Source organism: Haliotis cracherodii, unplaced genomic scaffold (assembly GCF_022045235.1).
Source record: "Haliotis cracherodii isolate W230 unplaced genomic scaffold, xgHalCrac1.p SCAF_5, whole genome shotgun sequence".
NCBI lineage: Eukaryota > Metazoa > Mollusca > Gastropoda > Lepetellida > Haliotidae > Haliotis > Haliotis cracherodii.
Window position 1 is genome coordinate 31938291 of NW_027266308.1, and position 16620 is coordinate 31954910.

At 39.3% G+C, this 16620-nt stretch overlaps 1 protein-coding gene across 1 annotated transcript in view; it reads right to left on the reverse strand.

The window, feature by feature from the left end:
• Positions 1–13075: 13075 nt before the first annotated feature.
• LOC139443895 (F-box/WD repeat-containing protein 7-like) overlaps positions 13076–16620 on the reverse strand; it is a 65363-nt gene continuing 61818 nt past the window's right edge. Inside the window, exons 11-12 of the mRNA XM_071224781.1 lie at positions 15212–15327; positions 13076–14400 (exon numbers count right to left, since the gene is read on the reverse strand). Of these exons, the coding sequence (XP_071080882.1) occupies positions 14272–14400; positions 15212–15327 (245 nt within the window). The 3' untranslated portion in view covers positions 13076–14271. The remainder of the gene's footprint in view (positions 14401–15211; positions 15328–16620) is intronic.

Sequence of the window (16620 nt, forward strand, 5' to 3'; positions counted from 1 at the left end):
TTATACGTTCATTTTTCTTGAACTTGAATTGTCACCCAGGGTCGTGTAGGTTACAACGTCAAAAACAAAAATCAAAAGTGTGTGTTTGTTTTAATGTAACATGACAGTGTCAGTTAGGGTCCAGATATGGTTCAAATCAAACAGACGATTATTTATGGGTGTATCCCATGTAGTTCCTTGAATTCGACTGTCAGTCTGGGTCAAGCTATCGTGCAGGTTATAGAAGCAGGTCGTTTTCATCATTTTCATGGATGGTAAAAAACCTACTGTTTATAATGTAAACAGCCACTTAACAAAATGTGCTGTCAGTGGTCATATTGAACATCGGATTCATTCGCACATTTTAAACAAATTCAGGAATCATCAATGGTGGAAACGGTCCAGTGGTTTCTGTGGAGAAAATGATTACAATGCCCGGAAATCCATGTTGAGAGAATTTACAGCATGGTTCACAGGTTCAAATAAAGGTCAAATTTTCAAATATACCCACCCCCACCCCCAATTTTGAACATATCTGTTTAGCCCCAGTGCTTACTTATACATAGAGGAAATTTCATTACATTTTGGACAAAGAATGTCTGTGTATTGGCCATAAATAGCATTTTCAACATGGCAGAAATGGCGGCCATGTTGAAAATAGGTTTCGAGCCTCTTGAATATCATCATTGTTGAGAAAAAGTATGTACAATTTCAGCTTCACTGGTCCAGTGGTTTCTGAGAGGAAGACGGACGGGGACAAGCAGTCCATAACATCAGCTCATTTGGTTTTCGACCCGTGATATGTCCGGGCTAGAATATGTCTTCAGCAACCCGTGGTTGTGAGAAGAGACTAAAGGGATCGGGTGGTCAGGAACACTGACTTGGTTGATGCATGTCATCGTAATCCAACTGGGTGGATCGATGCTCATGATATCAATCACTTTATATATATATATATATATATATATATATATATATATATGTTTGTGTGTGTGTGTGTGCGTGCATGCGTGCGTGCGTGCGTGTGTGTGTGCGTCTATATTTCGTTTATGCACAAAGCAATGGTAGCGCTACAACAACGATAAGTCTATGTTAAAGTAAGGATAGGGAGTTACCGCCGGTCCGCTTGTCTCGAACTGCGGGTAATCACGGGTTCTTTTTCGGTGGCCCCGCGGACTTCGAGTTAAGGAGGTGTCACTGTGTATCCTATTCCTTCTCAACTGATGGACCTTTCGGAACATGCGATCACATAAGAGTTTCCTGAATTAGCTGTAACTGCATTGTTAAAAAAATACCCCGAAAAATAAAACGCCTATTTGTACATTTCGACTGAAAATAAAGTGACTACGTAAATGTGTAAATTTGTCCCTAACAAAATATTTTCACCCTCCTAGATGAATAGCGATAGTAGGGAAGCCATGACGGAACATATTTTAAGTAAATAAACATCCATTAGTATTTGAAGCTACATGGCGTAGCTTTGTTTTCTTGCTTAAACGAGAGAAACGTGGCCCTAATCAATTAACCGTATCTCAAAACAATTTTTACTAAAATAACAAAGCTGGTTTAAAAACTAACGATCAACACTCCAGATTGTTTGTGAACGGTTTTTCAGTCAAGCACCTGTCTAAAGAGGTGATTGAACCTAAAAATAAATCCTGAAACAGGATTGAAAAAACACGTTCTCTGGTCCATTCTGTTAATGCAATTAAACACGATATGGTAAGTGTTATCTGAATGAGAAATTAAACGGGCATATCTTTACTCATTTTTTTCTCGTTCGTAACCATGATTATTTTTAGCATTATTGTAAACATAATTTGAAAGCTATCTCTTGCGTGTGGCATTTACTCATGCACACAAGACTTAATTATAAGAACATTCGTCGACCAGTTCTGAAGGGCGGGTTGAGTGGAGAGCTGTTTTGGGGGAATAGGGACAGCGATGTTTATCGGTCATTGCTTCAAAATATGCATTTATTTTCTCATTTCCTCTTAGGAGGAACTGCATGTTATATTAATCATACAAAAATATTTTCAGGACATCCAACATGTCCAGCGAAAATACATTTTATCTGTTTCCAAATTATCTTTGTTCTGATTCTTAGGAGCAACTCTTAATGTGAGTGAGTTGTATTTAACGCCGAAATCGACAATATTTCAATTAAACCATAGCGTGCCTGTTGGATGTGGGAGATAAGACTGAAGTGATGCATTTCCTGGACGTTCATCCCACGAGCACGTGTGTAAGGTGTTGACAGATGAAGGATCACCATAGAAGTGAACGCGGACATGTAACGCACGTGCATGTAGGTACGACGGAATTGGACAAAGCTTTCAAAACTATTTCAGGGCCCCACATGCAAGCACCTGACAGCTGTAGACACAATGTATTTATGGGAACCTCATGGACGAGTCGTGTTGCCCGGATGTGGAAACTGATTGGTGATATGGTATGGTATTTTGTTGAAAGGTAGTGGACATTTGACGTTTAACTGAACACGTGCATGGAAATATGGTTGGTCTTGGGATTGTTTAACGTTACGCTGAAAGAAATGTTTCATCTATATTTCCACAAATTGTGAGTGATTGTCGTCGTAAGCCACTGTGAGGACTGGTCCGCTTTATCGTTATCGGGCAAACCAGGCGCTGGTGGCAGGAACATCGCACTGATTTCCTGGTATTCAGTTATGTAGTTGAAAATACTGAAGATCAGTATTAATAGGTATTACCTGGCATTTGATTTTAAAGGCAAGATTGGAAATCTGGTGCAGTAAACTGTTTCTATAAAACAAATCAACAGTTAATTACGAGAGAAAAGACATGTTAAAGGGTGCGGAGATACATCAAAATACTAGTCAACATATTTCATTATAACATATTCCCATAAGTTCATGAAATACATGTTATATTTCAATTTATGCAGCTATCGTTATAATGATTGACAGTAAATAACTTTTTTTTCAATGCGGATGCGACCCGTGAAGATCCGGGGTAGAATAGATTTTCAGCAACCCATGCTTGCCGTAAAAGGCGACTAACGGGATCGAGTGGTCAGGCTCGCTGACTTGGTTGATGCATGTCATCGATCCCAATTGCGTTGATCGATGCTCATGATGTCAATCACTGGATTGTCTGGTCCAGACTCGATTATTTACAGACCGCCTACATAAAGCTGGAATATTTCTGAGTGCGGCGTTAAACAACAAACCAACTATCCAACCAACCATTGCGGATGCATCATGGAAGTTTAACTACCACTCGAAAGAAGAATTGCTCTGCCCAGCAGCACGATGGCAGCACAAGCTGTACAGTAAAACCCTCTGGTGCTGGACACGTTACTTATATATTATCATATATACTTAAGTCAAATCCTGAATCAACAAGACCATCATCGGGATTCAGGATCTGTGAAATTCAGTTTCTTGCAACGAATACATTGAATTGTTACTAAGGATGAAGCCAATGATGACGTGCGATCGCGTCTATCTGTCGTATCAAGTACTGCATAGTTTGATGTTTCGAACAGCACGGTGAGAGAACACACACAAACTTGTTACCCAGATCTAAACGATGTCTGACACCGTGTTTACAAAATGTAGGCGATAGATGGCATTGTGAACTTTTGTTCTTACATTGTTTAACCTTTGATAATCATGAAATAAATATGTAATTTCATGGGACTTGGAGATAGGTAAGAGTGAATATCTGGTGGTTACGCAAATCGATGGCATACGCAGGCAGGCTCCTTTGGGCGGCCATACTAGACTCGCGTTGTGGCACGAGAGTTGTACTTTCTCGTATTCAGTTTCCCTAACAAAATAAATCCCGTGATTCCGCTTTCACAACGAGTGCACAGTGCCCATCTGGGATTGTCAGGGAGGCGACGGGGGAATATCATTTGCACTGCCGGTGCTCATAATATGCCAGAATAAAATGCGGAATGACATAAGTTCTACTCAGTTTTTATGCACTAAGTCGTTATCGGGGTGATAGATAAGACATTTAGGGTGGTTTAAGACAACAATTATTCTAAGAAAATTACAGAGAAACAGCAATAAAATAAACTACCCATTCCCGTGCACTCCCCCAAGGTCACGGAAAGGGCAAATGCCAGACAAAAAGACTAGCGTCGAAACAGACCGTTTGTTTTGGTGCACAAAAAACTGTCGCAGATTACAAAACGGTAAAATGTTAGTTGTGACACGTTCTGCAATTGCTAAATATCATGGAAATATCATCCGATGACCCTAACGCGCTTTCTTTCTAATACTCGGGTGTTCCGAATCGAATTCCGGAAGGTTGACTCGACAATCCGGAATGCTGAAGCATATACGAACACTGCTACGTTAAGCTGGACGGATCAATTTTGACTTCAGAATACACACATTTTGATAGTTCGTGTCAATCCTGTATTTTACAAGAACGGAAGCACATATTGAGAGAGTGAGATGCTTTCAGCAATATTCCAGCATCATCATCACGGCCAGGGGAGACCAGAACTGGGCTTCACACAACGTGCGTAAGAAGGGGGGAAGGACCAATTGTGACAAGGGAACGATTTAGCCACGAGGCTATACATGTACCTACCCCATGGTACCGCCCACCAAACGAATAAATGTTTTTTGAAAAAATAATGGTAATGTATTTGAAATAATATACAGGAGAGTTATAGTGCATGATTCTTTCGTGACGTGACACGCATTATTCAGCCACATGACAGACGTGATGTGTTTTTGGAAGCCAGTTCTCAGTTAAGGGTATCCTATATAGTCCAGGTACTTTCTAACCCTCACACTCAAGGACCATCTGTGTCGTTTTATTCCCAGGACAAGACAGCTCCCTTGATCAATCCTGGCCGAGATCCCGAGAGAAACATGCTATTTTCCAAAACTATCTAAAACGATATTTCATCCCATAATTTAAAATATCATATCCCAAAACACTGATTTGTTCAGCTCGTTGATTATTTATATTAACTCCGAATAGAAAATTGTTTTTATCCCATTACGTAAATGTGGAATCGTGCCTCTGGTCTCAGAACGGACCTGCATATCCAATATGAAATCTTAACCTCCCTGTTTCAGCGTATCGAATCGCTACCGTCCATTAACTCCGAGATCCTCTATCGATACTCACCATGCCACAGGAACCGCATTAAACACCAATCCTTAAACCCCATATTGAAAATCAGAGAAGATATTTCATCATTCTTTGATCCTGGGTATTCGGCCGAATATTGCCTTCTGAATATCGCTTTGATTCCGCTCCACAAATGTAATATTCCGATAGATTTTGCAAGAAAAACAAATCCCAGACTTTGCTTTAGATATTGAGTTCATTAAATCAATGTTGATTCAAATCATAGCTGAAATTGTAAGATCCATCAATCTGAGCTCGGAATCTCAATGACAGGGAAAAGTGGAAATGTATTTCTTGAAGACACGGTGCTCATTTAACTGGACGTCCTATCGAATTAGGGGATCTTTGTTTCTCTAGTTTGTCGTCGAACGAAATAAACCGATGCAGACCGAAAATGGAACCGGGATTTAATTTCACGACATGTATAACATTTATTATTTAGGCTTCTTTGCCAAAATGTCGATTATTGTCTAATGTTTTCTGATAAAACATTATAACAATTTGTAACCGTGAATACCCCCAAGGGCTGTAAGTAGGTAATCAATAAACCCAAACACAAAATTATGATTTTATGAAATAATATACAATTCAGTTTGGATAGAGTTTTTGCCAATTTCGAGCATGCATGGGTAATGACAAAATAACATAAAGTCTGTCAACATTTTAGAACAACCTTGTGTATTGATGAGAACAAACAATGGGCGCACGTGTACATTTACATAATTGGTAACAAGTGTGTGAATAATGTTTGCGAGCTGGTATTTGAGTTCCCCTTGTCTTGTTACTGGCAGGTGCATGTCTGATATACATATTTTTCCTATACGTCATCGCCATGCTTGTTAATTGCATCAAGTCATATATAGAGCATGTTATAAGTAGATACACATAAACATGACGATGTTGATCTGTAAACAATTCACAAGTTTGAATACAGGTGTGTAATTTCATCCAAACGTCATCATAGTTTTTAATTATATTGTCTGCTTCTTCTTACGTCTTTCCTTTCCATAATCAAAATATATAACGCCTCAATAAAACTACTAGTGATACTTCTGATGATGGCTATTATGTTAATGGCAGTGAAAATAACAATATGGATGAAATGTTGAACATGAAAACGATAACAATAACGACGATGATGCAGATAATGGCGATGATGTTGATGCAGATGATGATGATGATGATGATGCAGGTGATGATGATGATGATGATGATAGTAATGACATTAGTAATGATGGTAATGATGATAAAGATGGTAGTGATGATGCAGATGATGATGATGATGATGATGATGATGGCATTAGTTAAGATGGTAATAATGATGATAATGATGGGGATGACGATGATGATGCAGATGATGATGATGATGATGATGATAGTAATGACATTAGTAATGATGGTTATGTTGATGCTACCTCAGCATACAGAAAATTCAACAGACATAATACAATTACAATGACTGGACCCCAGGTGCCGCCACCTTCCATAATGACGTCACATCAGCGTTCCACTCAATCTATGTTTTCCCACAACCCTGAATAACAGTTTAGGATGTGTTCAGAAATGAAAATATTCCTTTTCCAGCTTCCCCTCCGTAGAAATATACAATTCACACAAGCATGCCCTCCTCCGCCCATCCCCGTCACTTTGTATTGCCGATTCCCAGTCACAGCCAGAACAGCTTATTTACACTGGTACCGTGGCATTGAATGGAACCAGCCGTTGTGTTTCTGTTGGCATTCTGGGCTAACCTCATCCTATGACTTTCCCAAATTATTCATTCCATATTTGAATCGCCTATTAGCGTGCCGGTTTCTCAAATAAGCTCCAAGATCTGGAACAATAAACCCATGCCGCTGTTTTCTTACGATGTTTGAAACATGATGTTGCGTCCACCTCGGATTGTTGGCTTGATATGATGGCTCCATGCTTGTAATGCTCGTTTCACGCATGATGTATGAGAAAACAGTTTATGCTTGATGATACACGACGACGACGACGAAGACGAAGACGACGAAGACAATGTTATTGGATTGACGAAACGCGTTGTTACTTAAATGATTGTCACAAAGGCACTGAGTTCTTTTCGACGAAGTGAATAAATTATTTCACGTCCCTTCTCTATCATGGCTGTCAGCGTCGCGTTTGGACCAGGCACCACGTAAGCAGCATCAACGCCGTAGAGGTACGACCACGCCAAAACAACAAGGCCTACCGTTCCCCATTTTAGTCGGTTCTCACAAGCTTGCGGTCATTCGATATAGACTCCGTGACGATAAATATATGTTTGTTTGTGTTACAGAGTACGATTATGTCAATCGTAAGACGTTTCAATTGAGAAAACATCTCATTTGCATTTTGAATACAAACCAATACCTAATGAACGTTGTATTCCGAGAATATTTTCGGTACCATGTTTTACCTCAATCATATTTACGTTCGATGTGCTCGGAAGTGTCCCTCTCCCAGTCCAAATCTCCACATGGGTTCGGGGGCACGGGTGGCCCTGTCGTCAAAGGCGCCGCGATTCGCTGTGCAGAGTTACGTGCCTTGGACACGCCAGAAACCTATGATTGTGGGTTCGAATCCCGGTTCGCCCCAATTATGTTTCTAGGTTTGTCAGCATCATACCCGTGCTCGTGGGTTTCACCGAAGTGATAAACCACTAAGACCTGCATCACCTCGGGCTTTCCTCCCATATTAAGCTGACGCGCCATGATATAACTGGAATACTGTTAAAAGCAGCGTTATACCCAACTCACTCACTCTACATGGGTACAATATGTGAAGTCAGTTATCGACGTCCCCACCATAGTAGTGCAGGAATAGTCTAAAAGCGGCGTAAAACCATATTCAGTCACATGTCTTGAGACAGATTTATCTACCCTATCTCTGGGGAAGTCAACTTCCGGGTCACGTGTTACCCAGGTGTCTTTGGTCAACTGCACGTGCAGTTCCTGTCTTCACAAATCATGCCCCGAGGCCTTCTCATTCAAACCATTCCGATAAACATATGAAAAAGCGGTAACATGCGAATACCTGCCATATCACGAAACTGTTGGAATATTACAGGTTGAGATTACCCACATTCCATATTTCGCTGATCTTTAAATCTAACATTACGCAAACGAGCTCACCTATTCTTTCTCTGATGTTTTTCAACCCACAAATACCAACGTTTACATTCACGGGCCTGTAAATAACTTCAGTGTTGTGGTAAACAATTTATTCCTGTGTTACGAACGCCAGAAATCTACCCTATGAATGTTACCTCTTTACATTTATAACTTGAAAACTGCAGTGAAGCCCTCGTTAATCCAAACGATAACGTTCCAAGTGAATTTGTCACAATCAATAATTTTACGCATTAACGAACCATCAGTTCGAGGCAGATTATTATTTATCGGATTATTTTTGTCTTTTGTTGTGTGGACATGACAATTCAGCGTAAAAATAAAATGAAATTCTGGTAGTAGTAGTAGTAGTAGTAGTAGTAGTAGTAGTAGTAGTAGATAGATAGATGGTGTTTGCATATGCATGTTCTGCTTATTGTCCCAGTCTGCATTCAAATGAGTAAGTATGGTTTTACACCGCTTTAGCAATAGCAATATTCCAGCAATATCACGGCGGAGACTGCATTGAAAAATACTCTGCCCATTTAAAGGCAAGAAGGGTAAGGCACAAAAATGAAAATAAAATGTTCTTCCTGTCTCATGCCATGTGACTGACCATGGTGTGCATCTATTTTTTAACTTGACTGTAATGGGGGGCTCGAAATCATGTGACGGTATAAGATGGCGCCTGGTCGAATCGTCTGGCTCGGCGAGGCATTATCGCTATAAAATTAACAAGACATGGTCATTTGACCATCCAAGTGTTAACAGAAATAAATGTTCTCAAAGGTAAGACTTAATTTTAGTGTAAAGGAATTGTTATGAGACACGTAATGAGATATACGTCTTATGGGCTCGAAAACCCATAACACAAGCATACACATATTACGGCAATCAGATAAAGAACTGAGTTCTCATATTTGGGCATCTTCCATTTGTCGTGTGCCTCAGAGAATCAGATCAACATGTTAGTATTCTACAGCTTGCAGTGCATAACATATTTTCATAAATGCCAATCATGTTATCTCAGTCAGTTTTATTTTAAACTATGTGTAAACATTTAAGGAAAAATTGAAAACGTATTACTATCCGATGTTATAAACTTCACAATTTAACTTAATTTGGAACATATATTTACCCATTTAGGAACAAGTAAGTTAAGAAAACCAACAACATTTTTTTAATACTTTAACACACGACAAACAGAATTACAGAAGACAGATATCTTCCTGCTTCACAACATTCCCTGTTTTGATTGAGTTTTCTGTGATTTAACTTGACTCATCTTTCCAACCTCTTTAATAAACTCCAAAGCCACGAGGCCTAAGTTAGACGAAGAAAAAGGGTTCAGTTTTTAAGCAGATTACGTGTGGGACTCTAGCGTCTCCTTGTGTCTGGCAAGAAGACAATATTGGGGGAATACATCAAAATTCATAAGGCACAAAATCAATTAGATTTCCCGTGTTGGAAATATATCAATCACTTTGGCCGCAGGACAGAATCCAGGCGTGTTTTATAAGTGTTTTGAGTATTTACTTGTCTCATGTATGCTCTTACGTTAAACACTCATAAGATCATTCTAAATTGGTATCAGGTTACATCCATTTTGGCATTCAATGATCAATTCAATGATCAACAGGTGATATTGTTTTACACTATCCGTCTGAAGAACGGTTTCAATTGGAATATAGTCTGGGTTGATTGATGGTACTAATGTACGAATAGGCTCTGTAGTGCTGAATCATCTTGTTTAACTTGACATGAGGCTAAAAGTACACCCATCAATCAAAAACATGTCAGCAACGTGCCACGGGTCTTTTTATGGTTTCTTTTACCTTTTACTTGAAAAGGTTTTATACTGCAAGATCTTAAGATGATCTGAACAGCATAGAAATAGTCACATGTTTACGTTTTCTTGAACTCACTTAGAATTAAATGGTTTAAGTGCCTGTAGAAATCGTACGATTCATGTTTGGTAATCTGTGTTGACTTGAGGCAGGAGTAACCAAATATATTTTGTTATGGGGGCCAGTTTGCTATGCAGAGTTGCATCCTTTAGACACCCAAAGATTCTATGATCGCGAATTCGAATTCCAGATAACGAGGGTTTAATCTTCAATCCATCACATATTCGAAAATGTATGAAAACGTTTCTAATGATGGCGTCTTATAACAGTATATTCATACTGTTTTATTGAATAGCAGATTATACAAAGGCAAAGAATGATAAGCAAAATAAAGAACCTTTTCTACACAACAGACACATATTTCCATCCTCTCGTGAATTCCATTTTCCTATTCATATTTCCGGTTCATGAATAACTGGCTATAAAGACGACCAAACACAGACATGCATCATGTTTAACATGGCACGATTGGCAACCACAGCGGTACATTAGGTACAGAGGTAGAGCAGAACCTATGTCAAATATCACACTACACAGCAAAATATGAAATGTGTTATTTACTGAATATGACCTTTCAAAATAGAAATGGCTGAGAAATAGGCGATAGTGACATTTTTTATTATCGCTGCCATGGCATTCGTTTCAGAATTTTGTGAGCAAATTCGAGGCATCGTTGCTTGGATCGTATATTTCTGCTACAAAAATAGAGATTCCAGAAGACATAACAGAAACCCCGATTCGTCACAATTATGTTTCTAGATTCGTCAGCACTATGCTCGTGGGTTTCACAAAAGCGGTAAACGTCTGATAAAACAACAATTGTTAGTTTAAATAATAATTTCTAGATTATGTTAATAATAAGAACAAGTTGTCCCTACGAGAGACTGGCGTCCTTAGTACTGTCCACATATCTAGACTTGCTTATTAGGATAGAATTACTTTACACCCATGGACTTTTCTTTCAGTTCAGCGTTGGAGCAAGGATTGTTGGAGACCTGTATCATTTCGGAATTTTCTCCCACACTAAGCTGACACGTCGTGATATAACTGGAATATACTGTTCAAACCTTGTCTGCCATACAGACCCTTAACAAATGTATCCAATACAGTCCATGTAACTCTATAATATTTAGCAAGTCTAGAGTATCGAAGAGAGGCCTCAGGGTTCCTTTTCATTATATTTCACAACTATAAATTAACAACTGTTTTTATCCGTAAAATATATTGATTTCAGAGACTAGATCTTAGTCTAGTTCAAACCTAACAAAAGTTGAGCTAAACATATTAAATTGTGTCTTGTTTAAATCTTGATAAAAGTGTTGCAATCTTTACAAACGTAAACCTCAATGAAAACCACCCATATATGTCAATTTCTACCAACTTTGTCGACTACATGATATTAAACATGACTGTGGATATAGGAAACTATCTTACATGCGTGATATATTGCAAGGGTTCATCTGATTCCCTTCTCAGTTAAAGTTCACAAACAGAGATTGATGTATTCCTAGCAGCGATCGTAACGTGCACGGCCCGACGTTCAATGGATCATACCGGCATATGGAAATGGGGATATAGCATTTATACACTTCACCTGTCAAGCCGACAGACGTGAGTCACGACACTGCAGTGTACCACGCTAAGCAGTGTATAGTTGCCCTGACGCCAGTGGTGCCAATCATATCCAATATTTGGCGAGTTTCGTGTGGGCAATGATCAGTACAGCGCATCTCTGTGCTTGTCGTTGTATATGCTGAATTGGAAATACAAGGTTGGTCTAGCCGCTGGGCAAGCGTCTAACACACACGTGTGTTTATGTGTGTGTGGGCGTGTGTGTTTCTGTATCCGACTGGGTGGCGGATGTAGGGAGAATGTATATTGACGTGTCATGGGTATTATGTATATGTCTGACATCCATGGGGTATTTCAGTGGGGCGTCACGAACGTCAGACTGCAACTGTGAGAAATTGAAAGGTGTTGTTTTTAAAATTCCCTTACCTTTTCTTACAAAAATAGAATGAATCAATAAAGCCTCTCCTCCCTCTTCAGTTAAAAACAATATGTAAGAGAAACATTAGATCGTTTTTATGCAGCCGAAATGTTGTTCATACTTGTTTGGCTGTGTTGTGCGCAATGTTAGATGTAAGACAAAGTGGCATAAATGTAATAGTCTCTAAAATCTAAATTGTGAGTGAGTGAGCATGGTTTTACGCCACTTTTAGCAATATTCCAGCAATATCACGGCGGGGACACCAGAAATGGGTTTCACACATTATGCCAATGAGGGGAATCGAACCCGGGTCTTCAGCGTGAGGAGCGAATGTATTAACCGTTAGGCTACCCAACCGCCCCTAATCTGTAACGAACAATTCTATGGTAACATTTCTTTATGTAGAGGGGTCACACATTACGTATAGCAGTTTCTAGGATACTTCATTTTCGCTTCCCTGTCAACAGTGGCCACGGTTGAGAGTGCATGTGACAATGATGCTTGAACAAAATAGAAACTTCAAGTTTAAATAATTATCAAATACAAAGTTTCACCTCGATCGAACATCGATTTTGTTGTTCAATTTGAAAGATGATGAACCCTTTGGTCCTGGTGAGCTAATACAAAACTCACGAGATCCCAAGATTGAACAGATGTTTTGTTAATTTACTCAATTCTGTCAAATACCCCCAGGGTCCTGATCAGGTTGGTTTTCCAGTGTTGAGTCAAATCAAATCACAGGCTCCAATCCTCATGGTTCCCTTTCGCCAATTTTCAGATTTGCAACAATACTTCAGCTGGAACCCGAAATCAAGATTCTTCAGTGAAACATAACAACGACTTACTCATTCTCAATTTTAATGTTTATTGTCACTGTTTTCTTTCACAGAACTGGAATTTGGTAAGTAGTCTCCAATGATTCATCAGTGATTCACATGCCTATAAGATACCATACTCAAAAATAAACTTGTGTTAAACCTCTTGAACTCGACATCACTGGGACTCTTTATGTCAGATTACCCCTCGGGACAAGCGGAGTGTCGACAGAGAGGCAGTCCACAGAGCTGATACAGTTGCCACAAAGTTACATCCATCATTTATTACTAAAGATCGCCCAGCTGTATTACACATTGTGTAAAGCCGAAGCAAAGGAGCCCGTCTCCCTGAACGGCGTTAACCAATAAACAAACAAAACGTTTAACGTGAACGGCGTTAATCAATAAACAAAATGAAGATTGGGTGGTCAGTGTCGATACCCCGGAGTGTATAATTGATTATGCTAACGGCCACTGGTTTGCCTAACCAAGGTTGGATTATCATATTACTCGCGGCATGAACAACATTCATCTCAACAACAGAAGAGTCCAAATAAACACAAGAATCTGAAGTTCTGAAGTTCTGATCTAAAGATCTCTCTCTTTTTCTCTCTCTTAGGTACTTAACCGCTCATCATCAAAACAGAACATAGGGTGATGTATTATCATGCCATCATACTGCCTCACAACCTCACCTCAAACAAATTCGTCCCATAATACCAGTTCTCTTATTTCTTGACAGGATTATATACTCCATACTTTCACCAGTTACACAAAACAGGCCTTAATCTACAGTCGTGACAGAAACATATATCTTTCGGAAGCCTGACTTTGTGAAAAAGTCCGCATGTTAATCTGCCGTATATCCAGTTGACCTTAAAGTGTATCACGACATTAGCCGATCATTCTTTGGCGTGTGGGAATACTGACTCGTGTATATATTTTCTTTAAAGAATCAGAAATATCTTTGGCTTCCAGGAAGCATAATCATATCGCAGCTATGACTACACATACACAACACGAAATTATTGTCTTTTTACCCCGACGATGGGGTCACAATGACATGGTGGTTTTTGTCTGCCATCCATTTTTCTGCTCTTTAAGCACATATATCTCCTTGAAGTTTAGTGTGCTATTTTAATTGCTGGGTGAGATCGTCCTCGTTCACAGCAGCAAACATCACGGCTAATCTGACACTAATTGTACGCACATTTCAATGAGAGCCGTTTCGCATACAAAACCGTAAGGACGCTTCTTTGCGTACCACATTCGACATTTGTAGTTTTTCAAGACAACTGATGACAAGCTGCACACATAATGATGACGTCACCAGTAACTGAGTACAGTTATGGTCCCTGGTTTCTCTGGAGAAGCTGTCACGAGACGGAGATCGCTGACTTTCATCAGATGAAGCAGCGTGGGATGACGATGGATGCAGTTTAAGACCTGTCCACTCTGAAATGAAATATGAGATTAATACTCTCTCGTACAGCCAATAAGATTCTAATGGTCAGGTAAAATACCCCACTTGGAATAACAAATTACAATGAAGAAGTGTCTTTCTGTCGTTCTGGATAGCCCCTCAATGTAAAAGTCAAGAAATCTATTTTGTTTGTCAACTTTTAGCAATGACAATAGAGCCATGGGGAAGGTAGTTCACCTGGTTGTTTCTGAAATACTTTCAAAATTAGATGAAAAACACACTTATAATACAAGGACACACAAGAAGAGACTTACATAAGTAACAAACATAAGTACACAACAGTCATCCTCTGTATCTCAAGGGCTCGCATTTCGGTAAACCCCTACACGGATATGCGAGCCCTGGAAATATACAGGATGAACAACAGACGTCATATCTCGTTGTACAATAAGTTACTCATTTAAGCATGAACAACTGCTTGGCAAACATTGACACACACACACAACATAACGTATAACGCATCCAATATAATGTCTGTCTATGAAGTGGGGGAACTCAAAACTGTATATTTGAAATTAGTCTCTGGGGAGCAAATTCCAGAGAGACCATTGCTGAGATCTTCCATGCACAGGTTTAGCTTCATACGCCTTGTGGTTTCAGAAGTGTTAACTCCCAAGGGTGGAGGAACGAATGGCTTCAGTTCAAAGCCGGAAAATATTGCTGTTTCTTTATTGATTAATGGTACTTCTAAACTATTAGCGTCTTCATTGGACCGAACACAGCGTGCATCGTTCCTCAAATAATACAAAATTATGTTTGTTGAAATACAAAATTGCGGCTTACTCTGTAGTCCCAAACAACAAGTTTCTTCTGATCTCCCCCTGTGACCAGCCTGTCGTCATTCAGGTGGATACATCTCACGATGCCCAGGTGCTGCCGCTGCTTGTGTAACAGTTCGCCTGGAACAGGCAAAGAGCGACGTTGGAGGTATATTGTATCCTACAAAGACTTTCAACTGGTGACCCGTCAAGATCTGGGTTAGAATAGGTTTTCAGCAAACCATGCATGCTGTAAAAGGCGACTATACTTGTCGTAAGAGGCAACTAATGGAATCTAATAATGACTGTTCATGTACTGTGATTGGGAGATATGGATTATATATTTATATTGGGTGGACATTTCTGGATCCGCTTCTAAACGTGCACGTGCGGAAACAGCTGCGCCTGATGTATGACCCTTGTCATAACGATAGCGACGGACAATTAGAGCAAATATTAATAACACACCTGGTTGAATAATTAACGAATCGAGCGTGGTTTAAATATAGAAACTCGGCATGGTCGAAGGCAATATCAGTCGATGATAACTTCCGGTAGACACACATCAGTTTGAAGTAACAGCGCGAAGTGATAACATCGGCTATTTATGCTTGCAGCTCATCACAAAGCACAACTGACAGCCTCACCTCGTTTCATGGCAATGTTTGTCATGACAGTGTTGCTGCATTGTTAGGGTTCGTGAATGCAGCATCAAGACGAAAATAGGCCTTTCACTATTTGCAACAATAAAATTAAAGTAAAGCTCTGCATAAATAGAGAAACATAAATGGAACGCATTGCATCGAACTATGTTTGTGAATTATATACAAGTAAAGGTTTAACATAATTCTTAAGCTACTATCACCATATCACAGGTCAATAGTAAGATAAAGTTCAAGATTAAGTCATTAATACGTATAGACTTCATTCAACATTAAAAGCCGTATGTTAATTCTAAAAATTTTAATTCTTAATAGGCCTCCAATTGATGCTAATGTGATTGATATTACTATTTTACTTACAAAATGACATAGTTTATGGAAAAAAAGCCTAAATCTTAATCCTAAAAGTCTATTCTTGGGTAATACCTTGTTCAACACAGCCTCGGACAATAAGGATAATATGCATGCACCATATGGTAGAAATAAAGATTTTTTTTCATAAGGATTTGGCATTTGTAAAGAATATTCGCCTCAAGTTTCTTCCTCATGTAAACAATACGACGGACAAAAACAAAATGTATTGACAATAAAAGTTTTTAAACGTGGCTCAGGAGTTGTTCGTATTGCACAAACGACACTCTCTTGGAAGATAACTATCAGCTTCCTTAAAAACACGATTTGTAAAGAGCCGTGTACAGCTGTAACAATGTAATATTTGATGACACATTCCTACACTAATCCTGATGAAACGGATCTTTCTACAACCCCTGTC